The 19902-nt window shown below is 43.0% G+C and overlaps 1 protein-coding gene across 1 annotated transcript; it reads left to right on the top strand.

Annotated features, from left to right (window-relative positions):
• The first annotated feature begins 1717 nt into the window (after positions 1-1717).
• Positions 1718-19680, top strand: fbxl2 (F-box and leucine-rich repeat protein 2). Its single transcript, XM_062410051.1, has 14 exons — positions 1718-2310; positions 8056-8117; positions 10808-10862; positions 12134-12208; positions 12487-12581; positions 13122-13286; positions 13733-13859; positions 14817-14891; positions 15023-15153; positions 15889-15949; positions 16095-16139; positions 16455-16511; positions 16637-16849; positions 17614-19680. Exons 1-14 carry the CDS (start codon positions 2281-2283, stop codon positions 17719-17721), a joined length of 1299 nt encoding a protein of 432 aa, XP_062266035.1. The 5' UTR covers positions 1718-2280; the 3' UTR covers positions 17722-19680.
• The last annotated feature ends 222 nt before the right edge of the window (positions 19681-19902 follow it).

A 19902-nucleotide genomic window follows, 5' to 3' on the forward strand; every position in this document is an offset into this window, starting at 1 on the left:
CATACACAGAATGCCTCTGTGTCACAAATACTTGGATTATTATCACTGATGCATTTATGTGTGAGCAGCTGATTTAGGTGGATCAACCCTATTCTACATTATGGGAATCTGCAATATACAGGTAAAGCATATATACGAAAATTGTATGTAAATGTATTAACCTCTAGAGAGGCGGGTGAGATTCGCCTAAAACGCCTGTGTGAGGAATACCCAAAGTAAATTGAAAGCTGTTCTTTAACCATTTGGAGTACATGCATGGTCTTGGTCTCTTTTGAAAGGTAACATTCTTAACCCCCCCCCCCTCCCCCCAAAAAAAAAAAAAAAATCTGAATCACTTAGTGCTACTGGCATTGCGTAATAGCAGTTGGAACACAGTTGGAACACAGTGAAGTAGAAGGTTTTTATTTCTGCCTGAATATTTTTTGGTGAACACATGCCTGCAGATCACTCTAGCTGGGATTTATGAGCTGTAAAGCACAATGGGACCCTACAGTGAAAGGAAAATATATGTTTGCGAAATAAGGAATATGATATATGTGGTAGAGAAAGAAAGTAAGAGAAAATGGAAGTAACTCAACTGATTACACAGCACTTATCCTCCTATTACCACATAGTTACACTAAAGTAGCCAGCACTGTGCTGAAGAGATTATGTCCTTGTAACAGCTCAGGATGAACACAGATTAGATTGATGGGATAGAGCGCCATCTGGCTGTGGATTGTGGGAGCGTGTTTGAAGATGTTTCTCTCAGGATCTATATAACTCACAGTGTGTCTGCAGCAATCAATCTGCAAACATTAAATAATAATGGTAAGTGTTTGCATTCTACACAACACCCGGGACACTAGTACCGAAGTGGTATCACCAAAATGTTCTTAAACATAAATTGGCTGTACCTGAGTTTAGAAGGAAAATATATTTTCTTCACTATTTAAATCCATTTTACTTTAGTAATTTGATAGATTCAGGGAGAGCTTCTGAAAAAAACTTATCCTGCTCTTTTGAAGTAATTTAATTGTGGAAGTGAAAAACAAATGGGCCAATGTAGGAATACTTCACCCTGTGTCCATGCAAATCAACGTAACTTAACCTAACTTTTTTTATAATGCAGAAGTTTTTGCCAAATCTCAACCAACTACAACAAATGCTGCTAATAATCGAATCATTTATACAATGAACAGTGGACGTTGTCGTCATGAGTATGACTACTTTTGCTACTTTAAGAATATTTTGCAAATACTTTTGCTAATCTTAGTATTCAGTTGCAGGCTATTTTTACAGTGTGATATTGCCTTTGATTCCAACAGCTGATTCCAACAGTTTGCATAACGCATAATTATATTCAGTGTGTGTCAGTGTGTGTGCGTGTGTCTCTATGTGTGTGTGTGTGTCTGCAGGTTGCCTGAATGTGTCAGACTTGCACATCTCTAACACAGAGGACATCTTAGCTCGATGTGATCGTTTCTTTCCTTTTTAAATCCCTCGCCGGCTCGTGTCAGCTCACGTCCCGCGTCTGTCGCACTCGTCACCACCTCAGAGAATACGATCGATTAAAAACAATAATCACACAAAGAAGAAAAACGCCATTTTTGTTGTATTTCGCCTCGATCTCTGCAAGCACCCCCCCCACCCCCCAATCAAAACAAATCGGCCACGCGTGCTTTTTCCCGCAGCAATGACGTCACGTGGTCCCTCCCCTTCCCTCTCTCGGTCTCGCTCTCTCTCCCGCAAGTAAACAGAAAACCGTGAAGAAAACGCTCGTGTCAGTCGCCATCGTGCGGGGCAGATCCACTGCGGGAGGTGGAAGCGTTGCGTTGATTTCACGTTGCCCGTGTTGTTGTGGTGTTTTTCTTCTTTCCCCCCCCTTCTCATCCGACTCGTGAGGTCCGGGACCAGCTGACTGGAGCTGGAGCGATGAAGGGAGAGGCGGAAGTGAAGTCACTTGACAGACCGTCCATGTTATTATTGTTATTTTGGTAGCCCTGTGATGAGACGGGCTGGGGAGCCGTTGCTCTCCGAGACAACGACAGTTAACGCCACCGCAGGCCGCCCCGGACCGACGCCACCCGAACCCTCGCCTCCGCCACCTCCGCCTCGCTGACCCGGGAGACAGGAGCCTCGCTGACGGCTGCGGGGTGAGGGAGGTGGAGGGTGTGAGGACCACGGCTCCTTCACACACCGCGAGGGACCCAAAATAAAACGGCGACAAAAAACATTAACGGCTCGGCTGGTGTGTGCGGGCTGTAGCACGGACGTCCCTCCGCCGCCTCCACCGCAGACATGAACGGTATCACCAAGGGCCGGTTTGAGGTATGACACAGGGAGTGGACCGCCAGTGATTCAACTGTTTGTTTTATAGTGTGTGTGTGGGTCTGCGTGTATGTGTGTGTGTGTGTGCGTTGCTTCTAATTCTACATGCAGCCTGGAGAACCGAGGCGTGCTGTCGGTCAAGGGTAATCCCAAATCCTGTTGTCGTCCTGCCGCAACAGTAGCCAGACGTGCAGCGGCGACACGGAGCCCGGGACTGCGGGGGGACAGAGCGGGGCTGTGGCCGAGGGCTTGTCAATACATCAGGGGCCGACACTTGGCTGGAACGGTCGCCTGAGGTGACAGGCTTCCAGGAGGAGGGAGGAGGGGGTGCTGCGGATGGACGGGCGGAGACTGTGTGTTGTTAATACAAGCAGTGTAGCAGCATTTAATTAGTCACCACTCGGGTTTGGCAGGTAACACTGCAATGAAAACAAACTGTGACACTTCCTGTGAAAACCTGTGAATGACAGCTGCCACAGGAGGTTTGCATGGATCTCTGAGAGCCACTGACACACACACACGCACACACACACACACACACACACACACACACACACACACACACACACACACACACACAGACTTGCTGTGTTCAACAATCATAATAGTCATACACTGCATGCTGCTACACAGAGGGCTATAAATGATCATGCTTGCTCCCACACCCTTTCATTAATGCCTGGATATGGTGGTAAACGCATGTCCGAGCTAAATTTCTAGGTAAAGAAAATACTTGACTTCAACTGCATTCAAAATGTCACTTGCATTTAGATGTGGCGTCAAAAATGAACACGCAAAGCAGGATTGATCCCTGTACAAAGCCGAATTTCCGGATGTTTTTACAGTTTGCAGCATTTTGCAGTGTAGCTTCATATAATGTTGTATAGTAAAAATTTGTTATATTTGGTAATATATCAATGGCTGTACATCAAGAGAAGGGAACACCTGGGCCCCAAGATGTTAGGGACACACACCCAGGTCTGCTCAGCCTGGGAGGCCTGCCTTATAGGGTGAGCTATTGTGATTTTTAACTGCCCCAACACCCGCTGAAACGAAGGTACACAACTGAAATCTGGTCCCTGACATCAGTGGCTTGGTGTGTTGCAAATGAACATCAAGTTAGGGCAGAATACCTTCAAACAAACAAGTGATATTCACCATCTTGCCCCATGTTCTAAAGATATAAGATGATCACCTGTTTACTTATAAAGCTTTAGTCTTCAAAGTAGCAGGTAACAACAGCTGTCAAATAAAGTAAATATATAGTGGAGTGGAAAAGTGCAACATTTTACAGCAAAAGCAGAAATACCGTTAAATCTCCACATTGGTGCCTTGTTTGAGTGAATGTACGTAGTCGTCTTCAACCCCTTGCTCCACCACATAGTTCTGCAGATCATTTTATAGCACAGCTTAGCCTGATTGATGTGTAATATAATAATTACCACAGTGGAAAATTTGCCTTGTCAATGCTTTTTCTCGCAGTCATGCACAAGCCTTAAATCAACTCCCATCCAATAAGTTGTGTGTCTCCCATGGTTATTGTTTATCTCTAATTACATTCAGGCATTGTCGACATTCTTCTTGACTTGATAGTACTTGACTTACTCCATCAGGCGCTCAGCTGCCTCGGCTTGAACATGTGTGTCTAAGTGAGTGAGAACGGAGGGCGGTAGTGGTGTGTTGCCATATCGGTTGATTTCTCAACAGAGCTGTAAGCTTCTTAGATGGAAACCAGCGTACAGTGGGAAACAAGCTGGTACGTAACTCAGAGAGAATGAAAAGTGAGGGGGGTAACAGAACAGGACGTGAGAGCTTTGTCTAATATTGTAACACCTGAGATGATGCTTTATAATGAACACCTTGCACGAGCCCCTTTCAGTTGCAGGCCCATAATTTACCCTGCCATACAACCTAGACCTAATTTTGTCATTATTGCTTTATTGTGGCAAAGAATCTGTAGACCAGAGCCCTGCAAGTCAAAAAACAGATTTCTACCCAGCCTGTTGTGCACTGTCTATGAAGAGGAGTCTGACTGCAGAGAGGAACTCCCTGCTTGGGAATGCTGCTCTGCCACTACGGGGACCGAAGGCACCAGAATGCTGAGGTGATCATTTTCAATGAAGCATGCGTACCAGAGACGGCTTTGCCCCCCCGCTGTCGTGATGCCATATCTGCAGCTGAGATCACACAGCAAATACCACGTTCATACCATCGCATCTGGCAGCGTCTTACATGGACTTAGGGTTACACAACACAGAGAGAGAGGCTGTGCCGTAATTTGTTTGTTCTGATCAACGTTTTTTTTTTCTTTCCACTCATGCACAAATTGAACACATTCAATTGTTTGTCAGCAGATATTAAATGTACGACAAGAGCGGCAATGATGAGTTGATTAGTTGCTGGGTGAACAACAATTAAATGAGCAGTTATGTTGATGATTGATTAATTTCCCAAAGTCAAATTTAGAGAAAAATTCCTGCTTCATAAAGGTCTGAGATAGCTGCTTGTGTATCTTTTACTTTATTATGCTCAATATCCCTTGTTGAACAAAAAGGGTCATTTGAGGACAACCCTTTGTCCACAGGAAGTTGTTGTGGGCATTTTATGACCAAATCAGTAACTGAGAAACTAATCAGTAATGAAAATAATCCTCAGTTTCAACCTTTAAAGAAATTAAGACAGAGATTGATGACAAATATTTGTTTTTTTCCTTCCTAAAGAAATTTAATGATCATTCCTTCTATTGACACATGAATTAAATGTTTCAGCAATAATCTCAAATGAATGGATCTTTCAATGTCTATAGCTAAGCACTGACATGTTTTGGTTCAGTTTGCAGGTTTAAGCCAAATCAGTTTCCTTTGTTCATAATCTTACATAAATTTGATCGCAGCCTGTTGAGATCATCTGTAACCAGGTGTCTTTCGAGGGAGAAGTCAAAGATCAGTGATGTGCTACAGAGGTAGTTTGGAATTAAATCTAAATTTAGTCTTAAATCCTAAAGCACCTCTGGCTTCAGAGAGACACTGAGTCAACATACTGTAGGCCCTGTCTGTTGACAGTTCTCCTAACATCATTTACTCACAGCAATATATAATTTCAGTCCATTTAATTCCTCCTTACTAGGTTAAAGCTAGATATATGTAATACTGAGTCACACAATAACAATGATAGTAGTAACTTTATTTGTATTGAACCTTTGATACGCTAAAGTGATTTATGTTGGAAACATAAACAATTAGAACAAATTGTTAGAAATTAACGTTTTGAAAAAGATGGTTGGCTAAAAGCTTCTGGTAAATGTATGGTTCAGGGTCTTTTTTAAATCCATCCACAGAGGTGGCCTGTTTACATGAGTAGGGCTTTCCACTGTTTTGGTGCATTATTAATAAAAGCTTTTTTTGTGGAGTGCTTTGGGTACAAAGACTAGCTCAGAGTCAGAGGATCTCCGGGCCTTTGGTGGCTGATAGCATAGTGAAAACTCAGAGATGCATGACGGTGCTATGCCATTAAAAGCCTTGTAGGTAATTATTAATTAATACTTTTCTCAGGTGGAAGAAGACTGTCTGGGTCATCCCCCTAACATGGGGTTGAAAGTGAATCGTAAATAGTCCATATTTATATTGCGGTTTCCCAGTCTTGACCACTCAAAGCGCTTTGGAGTGTCTGGGTTGGTTGGCTAGGTATATATGTACAGTGCGGTATCATCTGCATAGAAGGGGACCCTCTCAGCTTTGTTAGGCAAAAGGTCACATTTGGCAGACACATGATCCCAGAGATTAGCACACAATTATCTTCCTGTAATGCAAGTTTGAAACCAGATCAAAACACCTTCAGTGACTCGACCCAGTTGTCAAGACAGCGATTTAAAATGTTGTGATCAATGGTGTCAAATGCTGCACTGAAATTTCAAAGAACAAAGATGTTTCTGTTCTTTGATCAGATCTAAAACTTGATTAGTATTTCCCAAGGATTCTGTTTTCATTGAAGAAGATATTGAATTGATTAAAAATTAAAAAAAAACGTTTTCAGGTACTCTGCTAAAAAATGTTAGGTTTGATAGAGGCCTCTAGTGTTATCTAAATTAAAAAATTGAAGTAAAGTTTTCACTGCAGGATTCATAAATGTAGTGGGAAATATACCGTTTCCAGGATATCTTGAGAATGGAAGGAGTTTGGGTTAGGTTAGGGTTTGTTAAAAACATCTCAATTTCTGGGGGTTGTTTTGGGGTGTATCACAGGATTATTTGCTGTATTAGTATTGACACCCTGGTTGACTGTCTTTAAAAAAAAGCTTTCAAATACTTCACATTTAAAAGCAGATGCCTGAGTGCGTGTTTTGAAGGACGATTGGATTTAGTAGTTTATCAATGGTAAAGAAAACCCTAGTGTCCATTTTCCTCTCTAATGAGGAAAGAGGTGCTGGTGATAAAGGCATTAGTATTGACCTTTTGTTGAGCCACTAAATAAGCTTTCCATGTCGGGAGCTGGCCCCAAAGCTAATGGGTAGATTGTGATATTCTGTTATTCAATAATAAAGGGTCATATGAGGCCGATGATGTACAAGGTTTTGTCTATAACCTGGAGCTATTATTGGATATGGTTCATTGATAGGTTCAGATCTGTGTTTCAGACCACGCTGTCTGCTAAACATAGATGTTAAAATCCAAACCAGTTGAGTTAATCTTTGTTTGGGGCCTTGACTGGATCAACTCCTTTATCTTCACAACCTCACTTTCTATCCTTTAGTCCTCTCCTTCTCACCTTCCTCCCTGCTCACCCCTCTCCTTTCACTCTCTGGTTTTATAAGTGACTTCTGCAAACATCTTTCCACTAGTCCTTTCGTCTTCCTCTTCCCTCCGTCTCGATACTTCCCTACTCTTCCCAACTTCCTCCCTCTTTCCCCCATCTTCCCTTATTGCTTTCTCTTTCGAGAAGCTTGCATCTGTCGCAGAATAGCTGGAGCCGAGGCATTCCCCCAGAATCAACCTTTTCTCCCCACTGTGCCTTTCCCCGCTCCCCTTTTGTGTTCTCCACATTTCACTGTTCGTGTTTGCGTTTGAAACAGCGGGGAGTCCCCCTCATTAGAAGCAAGCTTCGGAGTCTTTAAGGATACACGGGTATCACTGGCAGGATGCTTGTCTGCAGAGGCACAGCAAATGTGGGTGTTCGCCGTGATTTAAATTCATGTGCTGAATACGGCCCACCTGATCGAGAATGTTCTGCCTCTGTTCTTCACATAAACAGGTCTGACTTGAATCACCTGCAAGTGTGTGTGTGTGTGTGTGCTTGTGTGTGTCTGTGTGTGTATGTGTGTCCTATTCAGCAGATGGCCAGACATCCAGTGAGTAGACTAATTGAGATAAGCATGCCAACAAGCTGACCAGGCTAACAGAATTGTAAGCTTGTAAGAGGGGACGTGGAAAGCCAAATGTAGCTCTGGGTTGTTTATTAGTGTAACTTGAGGAATTAATGGATTGTTTCTCATTAATAAATGTAAATATAATGCAATAACCTATTTTGTGGTAAAAAAATATTGAGTTTGAGATATAAAACAAAATTATTCCAGACGGTGGTTTGTGGTATGTAGTCTTTTGTGGTGGATTTGCTGAAGATGACAATGATGCTCTTAAATTACTGTTTTGATCTGTGTTGCTATTGTAACAGCTTCTGTCTCATTGCTCTTGTGCACCTCACACACACAACACATCACTCAAATGTCATTGTTTATCTTGTGTCTCGGCAGGTGTTCTCAAACAGCGATGAAGCCCCCATTAACAAGAAGCTCCCTAAAGAGCTTCTTCTTAGGTAAGATTAATAATATGGAATCTCCCCCATCCACACACATGAAAAACACAACACAACATACCCTGGGACAAAGGTCAGGGTTACTCATTAGCTGAAGCAGCATTGTGTAGGTATGTGTATGTCTGTTCTGCCACTAGTTGTGTGTGTTATATAATGCACGTTGGTCACCAGTCTGAAATGAGGTTCTGTTATCTGTGTTACCTACAGACCAATATAGGAAGCAGCTGAGCATAAATCTGACATCACACATGCACTCACCCATGTTCATCATCCACACTGATTTATATGTGGATGATAGTGTGTCTGTGGTTGTGCGTGGAACTCTACTGGCCCTATGTAAACTGTATATGTGTGTATGTGTGCTATAAATAGCTTGGGTTAGCTGGTGGGGATTTCCGCAGTGCTGTGCTCTTCTGCTGCTCCAGCTGTGTCTCCACGGAGACTACCAGTACACCCACTGCCACCAGCGTACTTTCACTGGTGCACAGATAAAAAAAACATGCTCTCACACGCACTTGCTAGCGATACCACATGACCTAATGTCACATGTGTCATGTTGAGAGACTTAGCACAACATCAGCTGTGAGGAAGCCTCACAGTGTTTGAAGTAAATTTGGTTTATGAACCAAAGTGGGTTGCTTGTGTTATAATTTTGTTCGGCCCTGTCAGCCTGGTAAACACAGTGATGTTGTTTAGTCTCAGTAGCTTTTATAAAAATCAAGTGTATGTCTGTGTGTAGGCCTTTGAATGCAATACATCAAGGGTATTATGTTCTGAACTGTTAATTCACACCACTTTGAATATGCATGTGAATTAGCTCAAGACAAAATATTAAAATTGCATGTTTGACCAACAGTCCAAAGATATTGAAATACATATAATACAAGCAAAACATTTAATAATAATGGAACCATTTACTAATTCAGCAATCAAAAAAAATGTGTGGACCCTGGAATATATAACCCTTGTGGTATATGTTGCCACAGGATTACTAACTCATTAATCAGTTAATTTGATTAATTGGACTTCTCATTAACGTCACTGTTTGCTTAATGTATCGCTGTGAGCGAGCCTGAGTATCTGACTTGTTTTCTGCACCTTCCAGTCAGACAGTGCATTGTAAACAGCTGTTATCTGGGCCAGCGCAGCACGTATACAAACTGTTAAAACCCTGACGTGATATTGAAGAACCTTGTCTGACAGATGAGCCCGGGAGAGAGAGAATTCAGATTGGTTCAGGGTCCTCTTACCTAGAAGCACTGACTCAGCACCCTCACCACCACCAGCCAAATTCATGTCTGACTGGAGTTACCATAGAAACCAGTCCCAGACTCACAGCCAAGGCTTGACTCTCGCATATCTGGCCATGCTTGAAGGACCAGGTGTGCATTTTGTCAACAAATGGGACTATGCCCCATTAAAATCCTATTATGTACTGTGTCAGGGGAAAAAAAGGGCCCAGGGTTTGATAGAGCAATCAAAGCCTAATAACTTGTTCTCTGTTCTGTCTGAGTTCAGAGGCAGCATAACAGCTCCCTTGCGTGTTGTGAGGTGAAAACATGCAGTACTTATGATGTTGATGTGGAGTTTTGCTCTACCATATCATCTCCTCTCCTCCACTTGTCTTAAATTCAATTATTGCTCATTCCGAGTCTGACCTTATTCAGGTTCAGGTAATCAGAAAATGCTGTAAAAGTCAGAGCTGATCTCGACTGCTGTAATTCTATTAAGTACAAATGTCAATCACTGTAACAGGACTCAAATTAGGAATCACCAAATCAGATCGATCGATTGCTTTCCAGTGAGCTCGATCAACAATTCTTCTCTGATTGGTAAAGAAGCTTCTCTCCCACATAATGGAAAGTCAAACTGTGTTTGATTCAAACAGACAGTGGATCAATGGGCAGCGTCATAGCCATTAACCAGTTATTAGAACGCCGATCGATGAGTGCCCGTCTGATTGGTCGACTTCTCTGGTGGCCTGCAGTAATTTCAAGAACGGTGTGTGTGTGTGTGTGTGTGTATGTGTGTGTCCTTGTCGATTGTGTGCATGTGCTCCCTGACACAAGACTCCGCTATAGATTAGAGAGGCATGTCCCAACATGCCCCGGCCAAACGCACATCAAAACACACAGCCTTTGTCTGCATCTATATGAAGGAAACAATGGGCAGCTCCTGTTTCCGAGGGTTAAAAGGACATTCAGACCCCAGCTGCACTCAAAGCTCTGGCACCATTACAATTCTCTGAATACCTCAACCTCTGTATAGATGCGCCCCCCTTAAGGGACGTCTCTGAGCCGTAACACAACATGTAACCACTGGTTTCATATGTGCAGGCTCCAGTACATATGTATATATGTGTATCTATCGGTCCCAGGCTGTCTGTGGCCTTGCATGTCTGAGTTCCAGAGATTACTCATTGGCAGATTAATGGATTGAGCTGACCCAGTAGCCTGCCGCATGCAGCCCTTTGTGGACGGACGGCCCACAGCTCAAACACTGCATGTCTATGGGGCTCTCCTGCCGTCAACCAAACACAGGGGATTGTTCTGCTTTTTACAGACTTACACATATACTCACTAACACCCCAGGGAAAATATTCAATTAAAAAGTTTGACTAGAACTCTTTATCTGACAACCATCAGTGTTCTGAAACAAACTCATCCTGTTTTTTTTGTGTCTCTTCCTAGAATATTCTCCTATTTAGATGTGGTAACGCTCTGTAGATGTGCACAAGTATCGAAGGTAAGCACCTACACCTCCAAACCCTGTGTGGACTAACACACAAACACATATGTATTTCTAAACTATGGTCTAGTTAAGTTGAAACAGATTCACTATTGTTGAATTCGCTAGAAAGGTCTATAATATAGTGCCATCTGCTGGTTGTGTGTTCGTGGATCACTGCTGTGCCACAGTGCACTGCAGCTGAAAGCCATTTATGAATGAGCTATCTGTGAATAATACCAAGTGCTTGGCACGTGCGCTGTGAATGCAGTTCTGCTCTCACAACTGCTCCAATTTATTTGATGCCTTCAGTGACACAGCACATTTTCTTTGTGATGTTTTCGGGTAGTTTATTTCTTCTCTACAGAGCTTCGTGCAACTGTTCTTTGTGTCTGTGCTGTTATGATGGACTTCGTTTATATCACACTTTTCTTGTCTTAATGTCCACTCACAGACTGCAGGTCACATTCGCAGCTATGTATAGATAGAAGTCATTGATTTGAACATTGGTGGCACAGGGGGGCAATTTAGATTTCATTGTCTTGCTCAGGAGCTGGGGATCAAACTACCGACCGTCTGAGTAGTTAACGACCCATTCTTGATTAATTGAAAGTAATTGATTAACGTTTTGACGGCGAGAAAACCCCACTTTGCTTGCGAGAGACCAAGTCAGTGTCTTAAAGCAACTTTGTTTGTGTGATCAAAATTATTCTGACTCCACCATCTTTAGATAACTGATAAAAAACATAGACCACTCAGTAGGGGGAATACCTCTGTCAAGGCCCAACAGTTAATCAAGCTGCAACAAATTTCACACACAATGGTGAATAACGCCCTCTCCTGCAATGTTGGAGAAAGAGAAAAAATCCTAAATCCGTCCCCTGATCCGGATCTGCACCCGCATCCATATTTTATGGGTTTTTCCCTGACTCATACTCCTTCTACCAAGTTTCATGGAAACCCGTCAGTTGCATTTGTGCAACTTGCTTAAAAACAAACATTCTAACCAACAAAGAAACAGACCAGGGTGAATTTTTTTTCTGTGGAGTCAAAAAATCAGCACATCTGCATGTTTCTGAAGCTCTAGATGGAAGAAGTGTTATAATGGGGAAAAGCCTGCTGCTGGCTTCAAGAGAGAAACTGAAAAAATGTCTGCAGTGTACAAACACCTACTCAGTGCCACACAATGGAAGTTCTGCCACACATTATGATAAGAGAGTCACCTTCCTCCCTCCCCTGTCTGACCCACTTGTCTGTCTCTGTCCACAACCTGTCTGTTACTCTCTCAGGCGTGGAATGTCCTGGCCCTCGATGGCAGCAACTGGCAGAAGATCGACTTGTTCAACTTCCAGACCGACATCGAGGTGAGGGGTGTGTTTCCACAAGAGAGGGGGAAAAAAAGAGAAATGGACAGTATGTGTGTGTGTGGGCTCGTAGATACTGTATGTGCTGCATGTGTGTGTGAGTGTTGAGTAGCATTATCCAGCCCAAGGCTTAGTGCTGGGTCAGTAGGCTTTGGTGCCCAATGTGACGTCACAGCTGATCCTCTGTCCTGTGGCCAAGACCGACTCATATTTCTCTTTCTCTCTCTCTTTCTCTCTTTCTCTCGCTCCCTCCCTCTCTCTTTCCCTGCGTCTCTCAGGGGCGGGTGGTGGAGAACATTTCCAAGCGTTGTGGAGGCTTCCTGAGGCAGCTGAGCCTCAGGGGCTGTCTGAGTGTGGGAGATGCCTCCTTGAAGTGAGAGTCTTTCGGTCTCTCTGATACACACTGACCACCAAGCCACAGTCTACTTCTGATTTGGCTTTTAATCAATGTCCCTCCCTTGTTGTTTTGATTACTTGCTGTTTTCATCCTTGCGTGACTGTGTTTAAAGTTTAAGCCGCTTGCGCCCGCTCAGCCCCTCGGGACTGTGTGCTTGAATCTCTCTTTTTTCATACCATTTGATCTCACTTTACTGTGTACACACACAAAGACATATACAAACAAAAACAAAAGAAGACCGGTTGTGATGTGACTTTACATGGCTTCACTTGAATATTTCTATCACCTCTACAAGCAGCTCATTAAAGGAAATACAAGCTGTTCATTAAGAGGCTTATGTATAACAGTGACATGAAAAAAATACACATGCAGCAGTTGTACAGCCCCCCCAAGGGCCTGTAGATGACTCTGTTAATTGGTTCCTGAGCAGCACCCAGCATCAGACTTCTTACTTATGCAATGAAGCCAAATGAAGTTATTCCCCTTCTCCCTCGTCCCTGTTCGACTGTTTCCCAGGACGTTTGCGCAGAACTGCAGGAACATCGAAGTGTTGAACTTAAACGGCTGCACCAAGATCACCGACAGCACCTGCCTCAGCCTCAGCAAGTTTTGCTCCAAACTCAAACAACTAGATCTCACCTCCTGCGTGTCCATCAGCAACCACTCCCTCAAGGCTGTCAGGTAAAGGACCTGCACACTGACTAACTACAGTGAACCCTCACATATCCAAACCCCCATCAGCACTAACATTGAAACAGTTAACAGATCCCCACAAATACATATGTATCAGTGCTAAATAAACAAACATAGACCTAAACATAGTTCACACTCTGCAGCTTCCAGCATGATTTTCCACCCGCTGACAAATTATGTGTCAGGGACAACTGCTGCCTTTCAGAGTGGAAGACGGTTAATGGGGTATGAAGAGGCAGAGACTAGATATACTAGTCAGGAGTTTCTCCTTATGAGAGATCGTGTGGTGTGTGCTGTGGATTGCTGGGTAGTCGTGCACATGCTCACTGTACAAATGTGCACTCTGTTCTACATCGAACTCTTCATTAAATAGAAACATATGCACTATGCTTGTCTGTACGTGCATTGTGAATGGCCTTGGTGTCTGTGTTCAGTGACGGCTGCAGAATGCTGGAGATGTTGAACCTGTCGTGGTGTGACCAGATCACACGTGACGGCATCGAAGCTCTCGCGAGAGGCTGCAACGGTTTACGAGTGCTGTTCCTCAGAGGCTGCACACAGGTACACTATTTTACACACACTCCACTGATATACAGACAGTGTGCATGGCACAGCAAGAAATTAATATGTATATATTTTTATTAAAGGGAGGCTGTAATGCCCTCTTTGTGGAATTTTACAATACCTTTTCAATTATTGCAGGTTTCTCCCATTTTTCAAAGTAAATGTTTTTATTTAGGTTGGTGAATAAACACTTCATTTGCAGCTCTGTATGTATCCTGAGTATCGACCATAATAACAGCTAATCATTTGTGCTTTATTTAAAGTTTCACAATAAAATACCAAAAATGTTAAAGAAAGTAGATACTTTTATCTGATTTATATTGTCTCATTCATTGAGATGCAGTTGGTGTTACCTGCTGCTGAGGACACCACAGGTTACTGTAAACAACTTCCTCAGATGTTTACATTCAGCTCATAAAATGATTCTACTGAAGAAAGAATAAAAAGACATGGTAAAAACACAGAAAACTCTAAAACCTATAGATTCTCTTATTCAAATTAACCAAAACTGTTACATACAGTACACACTCCACAGTAGTTTCTCACTACTGAACATTCATAGGACTCACTGAGGAGAAATGTGCCCTTTTCCCCACTTACACTTCCAAACACACTACATTATCCATCCTGTGGTATTTGTTCTTTTTATGTTAGCATTTTTCTTTCCTGCTGACTCTGGTGGAGACAACGATTTCCCCAGTTGGTTTTCTCACCAAAGTCTAGTCTACTTTCTTCCCTGGAATAAAAATCACAGAAACCCCAGGAATCATATTTGGGGGCTCATTAGTCATGATAGGTTAATTAGGCAAACAGGGAACAGGGTGAAATTGTTAAAGGTGTAATTCAATCACGAGCCACTAATAGTTTATTTGTAGTTGTAGCAGATACATCAACACATACAGTATATTATTGATCCGCTCCTAACAATATTCTGCAATTTATTTTTGAACGCAGCTGGAAGATGGAGCATTGAAACACCTTCAAAAACACTGCCCAGAACTCACCACTATCAACATGCAGTCTTGCACAGTAAGTGGAACATTTGCTTGCGTTATTTGGGGGGGTGGGGGGGACCGACTGATAATAATGTATGGGGGGCTTACTTTGTGCCTCCTTTTTTTCTTAATTTGTTTATTTGTGTTGTCCTCCGTTGCCTCCAGCAAATAACAGATGATGGCCTGGTCAGTCTTTGCCGGGGATGTCACAAGCTACAGATTCTCTGTGTGTCTGGCTGCGGAAACATCACGGACGCCTCCCTCACTGCTCTGGGACTCAACTGTTCCCAACTTAAGTATATACTTGAGCTTGCTTCAGTAGCCACAGAATATTAATATTCTCAGTCTGTGTGACTGCTCTCATCTGTATAAAAAATAAAAATAAAGGCTGTTTACGAAAGTGACACACAAATCCTGTAAATTATGACCAGAAGGATCGACCCATAGACTGTATATAAAGATGGACGGCACTTCTCCACTTCTTCCCGCTATCCAGATATGAAGTTAGAATATACCGGATACAAAAGCTGCCATGTTGTGCATTTGGAGCCAGAGTCTGTACAGAAGCGATCAGGGGATGGAGCTGTGCTGGTGAGGTGTCCCTGTCACGAGTCCGTCCCAGCTGCCAATCATGACTCTTTTCTTATAGCATCCAATAACTAATTAAAACCAAACTAATCAGGAAACTCAGCTCTGGACCAACCACCACTGTGCTAAGAATTACTCTACCTAAAATGACAGAAACCATCTTTGAGAATATTTTATTTATTGTCTATCTTTGACTTTTTAGACCATGTCCCATCCACTAAGATTTACAACCTATACTGCAGCCAGCAACTAGGTGGCGATCAAGACGCATCAGCTCTCTTCTGCGGAACAGACATGTTGTCCATCTTTATGTGCAGTCTGGGGTCCTACCTTATTGACTGGCTGATAATATGTCATTGTTGGAAACATTAATGCAAATACTCAAGTGAGTCACAGTCCTCTCAGTGTTTCCTTACAAGGCTTGAATGTGTGTGTTATTTTAGGATTCTTGAAGCTGCACGATGCTCCCATGTTACTGACGCTGGGTTCACGGTGCTGGCCAGGGTGAGGTTTGCAGTTTGCTCTCCTTTTCCTGCTTTCTTGTGTGTGAACATTTTGTCAAGTCACTTGTCCATTTCACCTCAATATCACTGGATCTGGATGTAATGTTTTTCCCACGAAACCCAAACCCGTCTGTTTATCTTCACAGAATTGTCACGAGCTGGAAAAAATGGACTTAGAAGAATGTATTTTGGTAAGAAAGCTTGTTGTTGCCTTATTTATCACCAACTCCATGCTTGTGGTATTTGTTTCTGTTGGATCTGGAAAGGTTTCTTGGGTTTTATCTATTTGGGTAATGATTATATTGTATGAAGAAAGACAGATGTGATTGCATCCCTGCCAAGAGGGCGAGTGAGTCCAATGACTTTGACAGTTTTTAAGTTCCTTTAGATAAAAATCAGAGATGGATACAGAGAAGAAGTGACACATTCCTCCAAGCCTGAGAACTGAGCCTCTTAGCTTCCCTCTAGACACATGAGCACTTTAACCAAGCTTGTTTTCCCATCAGGTGACAGATAACACCCTGGTTCAGCTGGCCATCCACTGCCCTCGTCTGCAAGCACTGGTAAACATTCACACCTTCAGCTCTGAGTTAGTGCCAGGCCCTGCCTCCTCCTGTCTGCATGCTTATGGAGCTTTAATCCATCTATCTGTGTGTGTGTGCTTCCCTGTGTGCTGTGCCCCGGACAGTCCCTCTCCCACTGCGAGCTGATCACAGATGATGGCATCAGAGCTCTGAGCAGCAGTACCTGTGGCCAAGAGCGCCTCACTGTGGTGGAGCTGGACAACTGCCCCCTCATCACAGACGTCACCCTGGAGCACCTGAAGAGCTGCCATCGTCTGGAGCGCATTGAGCTCTACGACTGTCAGCAAGTCACCAGGGCTGGCATCAAACGCATCCGGGTCAGTGGAAATAAAAGGGGTTTCGGCCGTGTAAAGTACAGATGATTGGATGTATCGATTTAAAAAATATCTTCTTTTTGAATTATACTCTACCTTATTTGATCTTCTTTTTATTTAGTTTATTTGACTTTAAAGGCAATGGTTTGACTTTGTGGGAAATTAATTACTTAACCAATTAATGGCACCAATTAATTTCTTGCTAGGATTTAGTTTAAAGGAGTTAAAGAGTCAGTCTGAAGGAAGCAACATGCACCTCTTAAGCTCACCAGCGAACTAGGGACATTTATTTTAATCCCCACAAGGCACAAAAAGGATAATTTGTGGCTATGTGAATAATTTTTTTGTACAGAAAAGGTCACGGTGAAGAGACAACAGTGGTTGAAGCAGGAGCACAAACTGGGCATAACAGCCCTGTTTTTGTGAATTAACGAGATAATTTCCCATAAGTGAATACAATATGCTTCCGTAGAATTGCAAACACTCCTGAATTCTACCCCCAGATCCGGATTAGCAACATAAGGCCAGGGGTTAATCCCTGACTCATACCACATCCTTCCACGAACTTTCATGGCCATTGGTCCTGTAGTTTGTGTGTAATCATGCTAAATAACAGACAAACCAATGCAGATGAAAACATAAATTCCTTGGCTGCAGTAAAAATAGAACAATTTACCATATCCTGAACATATGTGCATATTAGAGGCTTTTCCTGTGTTTTTAGCGTCTTTATACTTTTTAATTAACTCACTGATTTTCCCACACAGTCCCATCTTCCAGAGATCAAGGTCCACGCCTACTTTGCTCCAGTGACACCCCCTCCTTCTGTACATGGAGGTGGCCAGCGTCTGTGCCGCTGCTGCATCATCCTCTGACAGTGGAGGGCCAGAGGGGGCCACCTCTGTCTACAGGTCCTGCTGCTCTGATATGGGCTGAAATAGGGTTTGGAGTTCGGGAGGGGGGAGACTTGGATAGGTGTAGGAGAGAGGAGGGGCTGGACCCACTCAATGCTCCTGATCACTAATCAATATGTACAATGATCATCGCTGATCCCCGATCAGTTGAACCCACCCCTCCTCTCTCCTCTTGCTCACCAATCAGCAGCAGTTTTTTATGGTGAAAGGCGTCAGGGAAGGATCATGGATGGATTGATGGAGTCTCTCTCTCTCTCTCTCTCTCTCTCTCTCTCTCTCTCTCTCTGTCTCTCTCTCTCTCTCTCTCTCTCTCTCTCTCTCGCTGTAAAGACAAAAACAGGCTCTTCACTCCATCCTGTTCCTCACCCCCCTGACTTCCCCGCCTGTGGACGTAGAGGACAGCCTCTGGGCAGCTGGAGATGGATGATATGAACAGTGGAACTACAATACATCAAGTTTAAACTTAAAAAAAGAAGAAGATCTACTCATCTTGGAAAACCGTTCGCTCTCTGTGGAGTATCATCTCAACCAATCACATGACACCTCTATGTGACCATCCTGTGATTCATTCTGCTTTGACCAATTAACACGCAGCATGGAGGGAGAGGAGAGCTGGGATATAAGAAACATAGATCGTCTGGATATAAACACTTTGGCACCAGCCAGCTCAGCTCTCTGGTGTGGAAGAGTTGGGACGTACAGATTTGGACATGTGACATATTTGTGCATCTGAAATTTGATTCTGTTTGTACAGAGAATGTTTTGCAATTGAAAAAAAAAAAACAATTACATTAATGGCAACTCACTCAAAATGGGTTTAGGCCAACAAATATTTGTTCTTTTTTTTAGTGCTTATTGTAATTGTCTATGCCTGTCTATCCAGAGAGGGAGATATGTTCTTTCTGAAGTGGAAAAGAAGAAATTGGACCTATGATTTACACCCTCAGCGACTTGAAGCGTCATGTTGACTCTACTGGGATGAGTGGCCTCTCCTGTGCACTGCGTGGTTATGTCGGCTCGTAGGCCCTGGTCCAATCCTGTCAGTAGCCCTGTGTACCAGCGCCTACTTAAGCATTTGTTTACGTCCTGGAGTTAGGTTAGCATTAGAGACAAACCTGTTTACATCGGTAGGTCCCCAGTTTCCCTGCTATTCAGAATAGTTTAGTAACACTGAAAAAAGCTGTGGTGCATCCACAGATTTTAGTTGACTCTGACGGCCATTATTCAAATTTGTTGCTTTATTTATTCAGACTTTAATCAGGACTTATATTGTTACAACTTTGCTTCAAAATGAAATGGAAAATCTGCTTTAAGTTGAGATGATAGATATTAGAGCGTAAACAAAGGCACTCAACCTTATGACAATCACTTCAATTTACATTTTTGAAAGTTAATTTAGTGTAGTTTTGTGTAATTGGCATTTGGCACTGGTCTGGTGATAAAATCTTTGTATTTAATTAAACAGCAAATTCCCACTCATCTACGAAGCACGGGTGACAGCAGGAGTATGGTGTGTTGTGACGGGAAAGCCCCAGAACCGACTGTTTATTTTACTATATACAGTCACTCCCTCGGAACAGCAGGATCTCAACATTATCTTGTTTTGCCACATGGAGTAACAACGTGTGTGGCATGAAACGCCACCACCCACAGCACGGAAAATACAACAAAAACAGACCAACTGGAAACAAAAGAGACTGACAAGCGCTAAAGAGCTGGGGGAGATTGGCAGGACGATGGATTGGACTGAGAGAAAGGAGAGCAGACAGACAGGTGGACATAGCTGGACCTTTGCTGGCTGTGATACTAACGCCCTCTCTTTGATAGTTGTTTTAACAGTTTTATGTTTAAGAAAATAAAGAGGTAAATGGAAAAAAAATAAAGAAATGAATTAATAAAAGTGACTAATAGTAAAACGGGCTTTGTCTCTCCAGTGTGAAATTTTGTTTTCCAGTGAAATGCGGCAAACTGAGTGCGGGCTTTACAGCAGTTTCGCCGCTAGATGTCACCAAAGAGCCGTGCGGGCGGCTGACACACCCACATACATAGTGCGGGTTAATTGATTTATGACAGGAAGCAGAAAAACAAACAGGCGCGAATAACGTCAAAAATATTAATTAAAAATCGTGTGCCACTGGAGGT

The sequence above is a fragment of the Platichthys flesus genome, chromosome 17 (genome assembly GCF_949316205.1).
Source record: "Platichthys flesus chromosome 17, fPlaFle2.1, whole genome shotgun sequence".
NCBI classification, from domain to species: Eukaryota; Metazoa; Chordata; class Actinopteri; order Pleuronectiformes; family Pleuronectidae; genus Platichthys; species Platichthys flesus.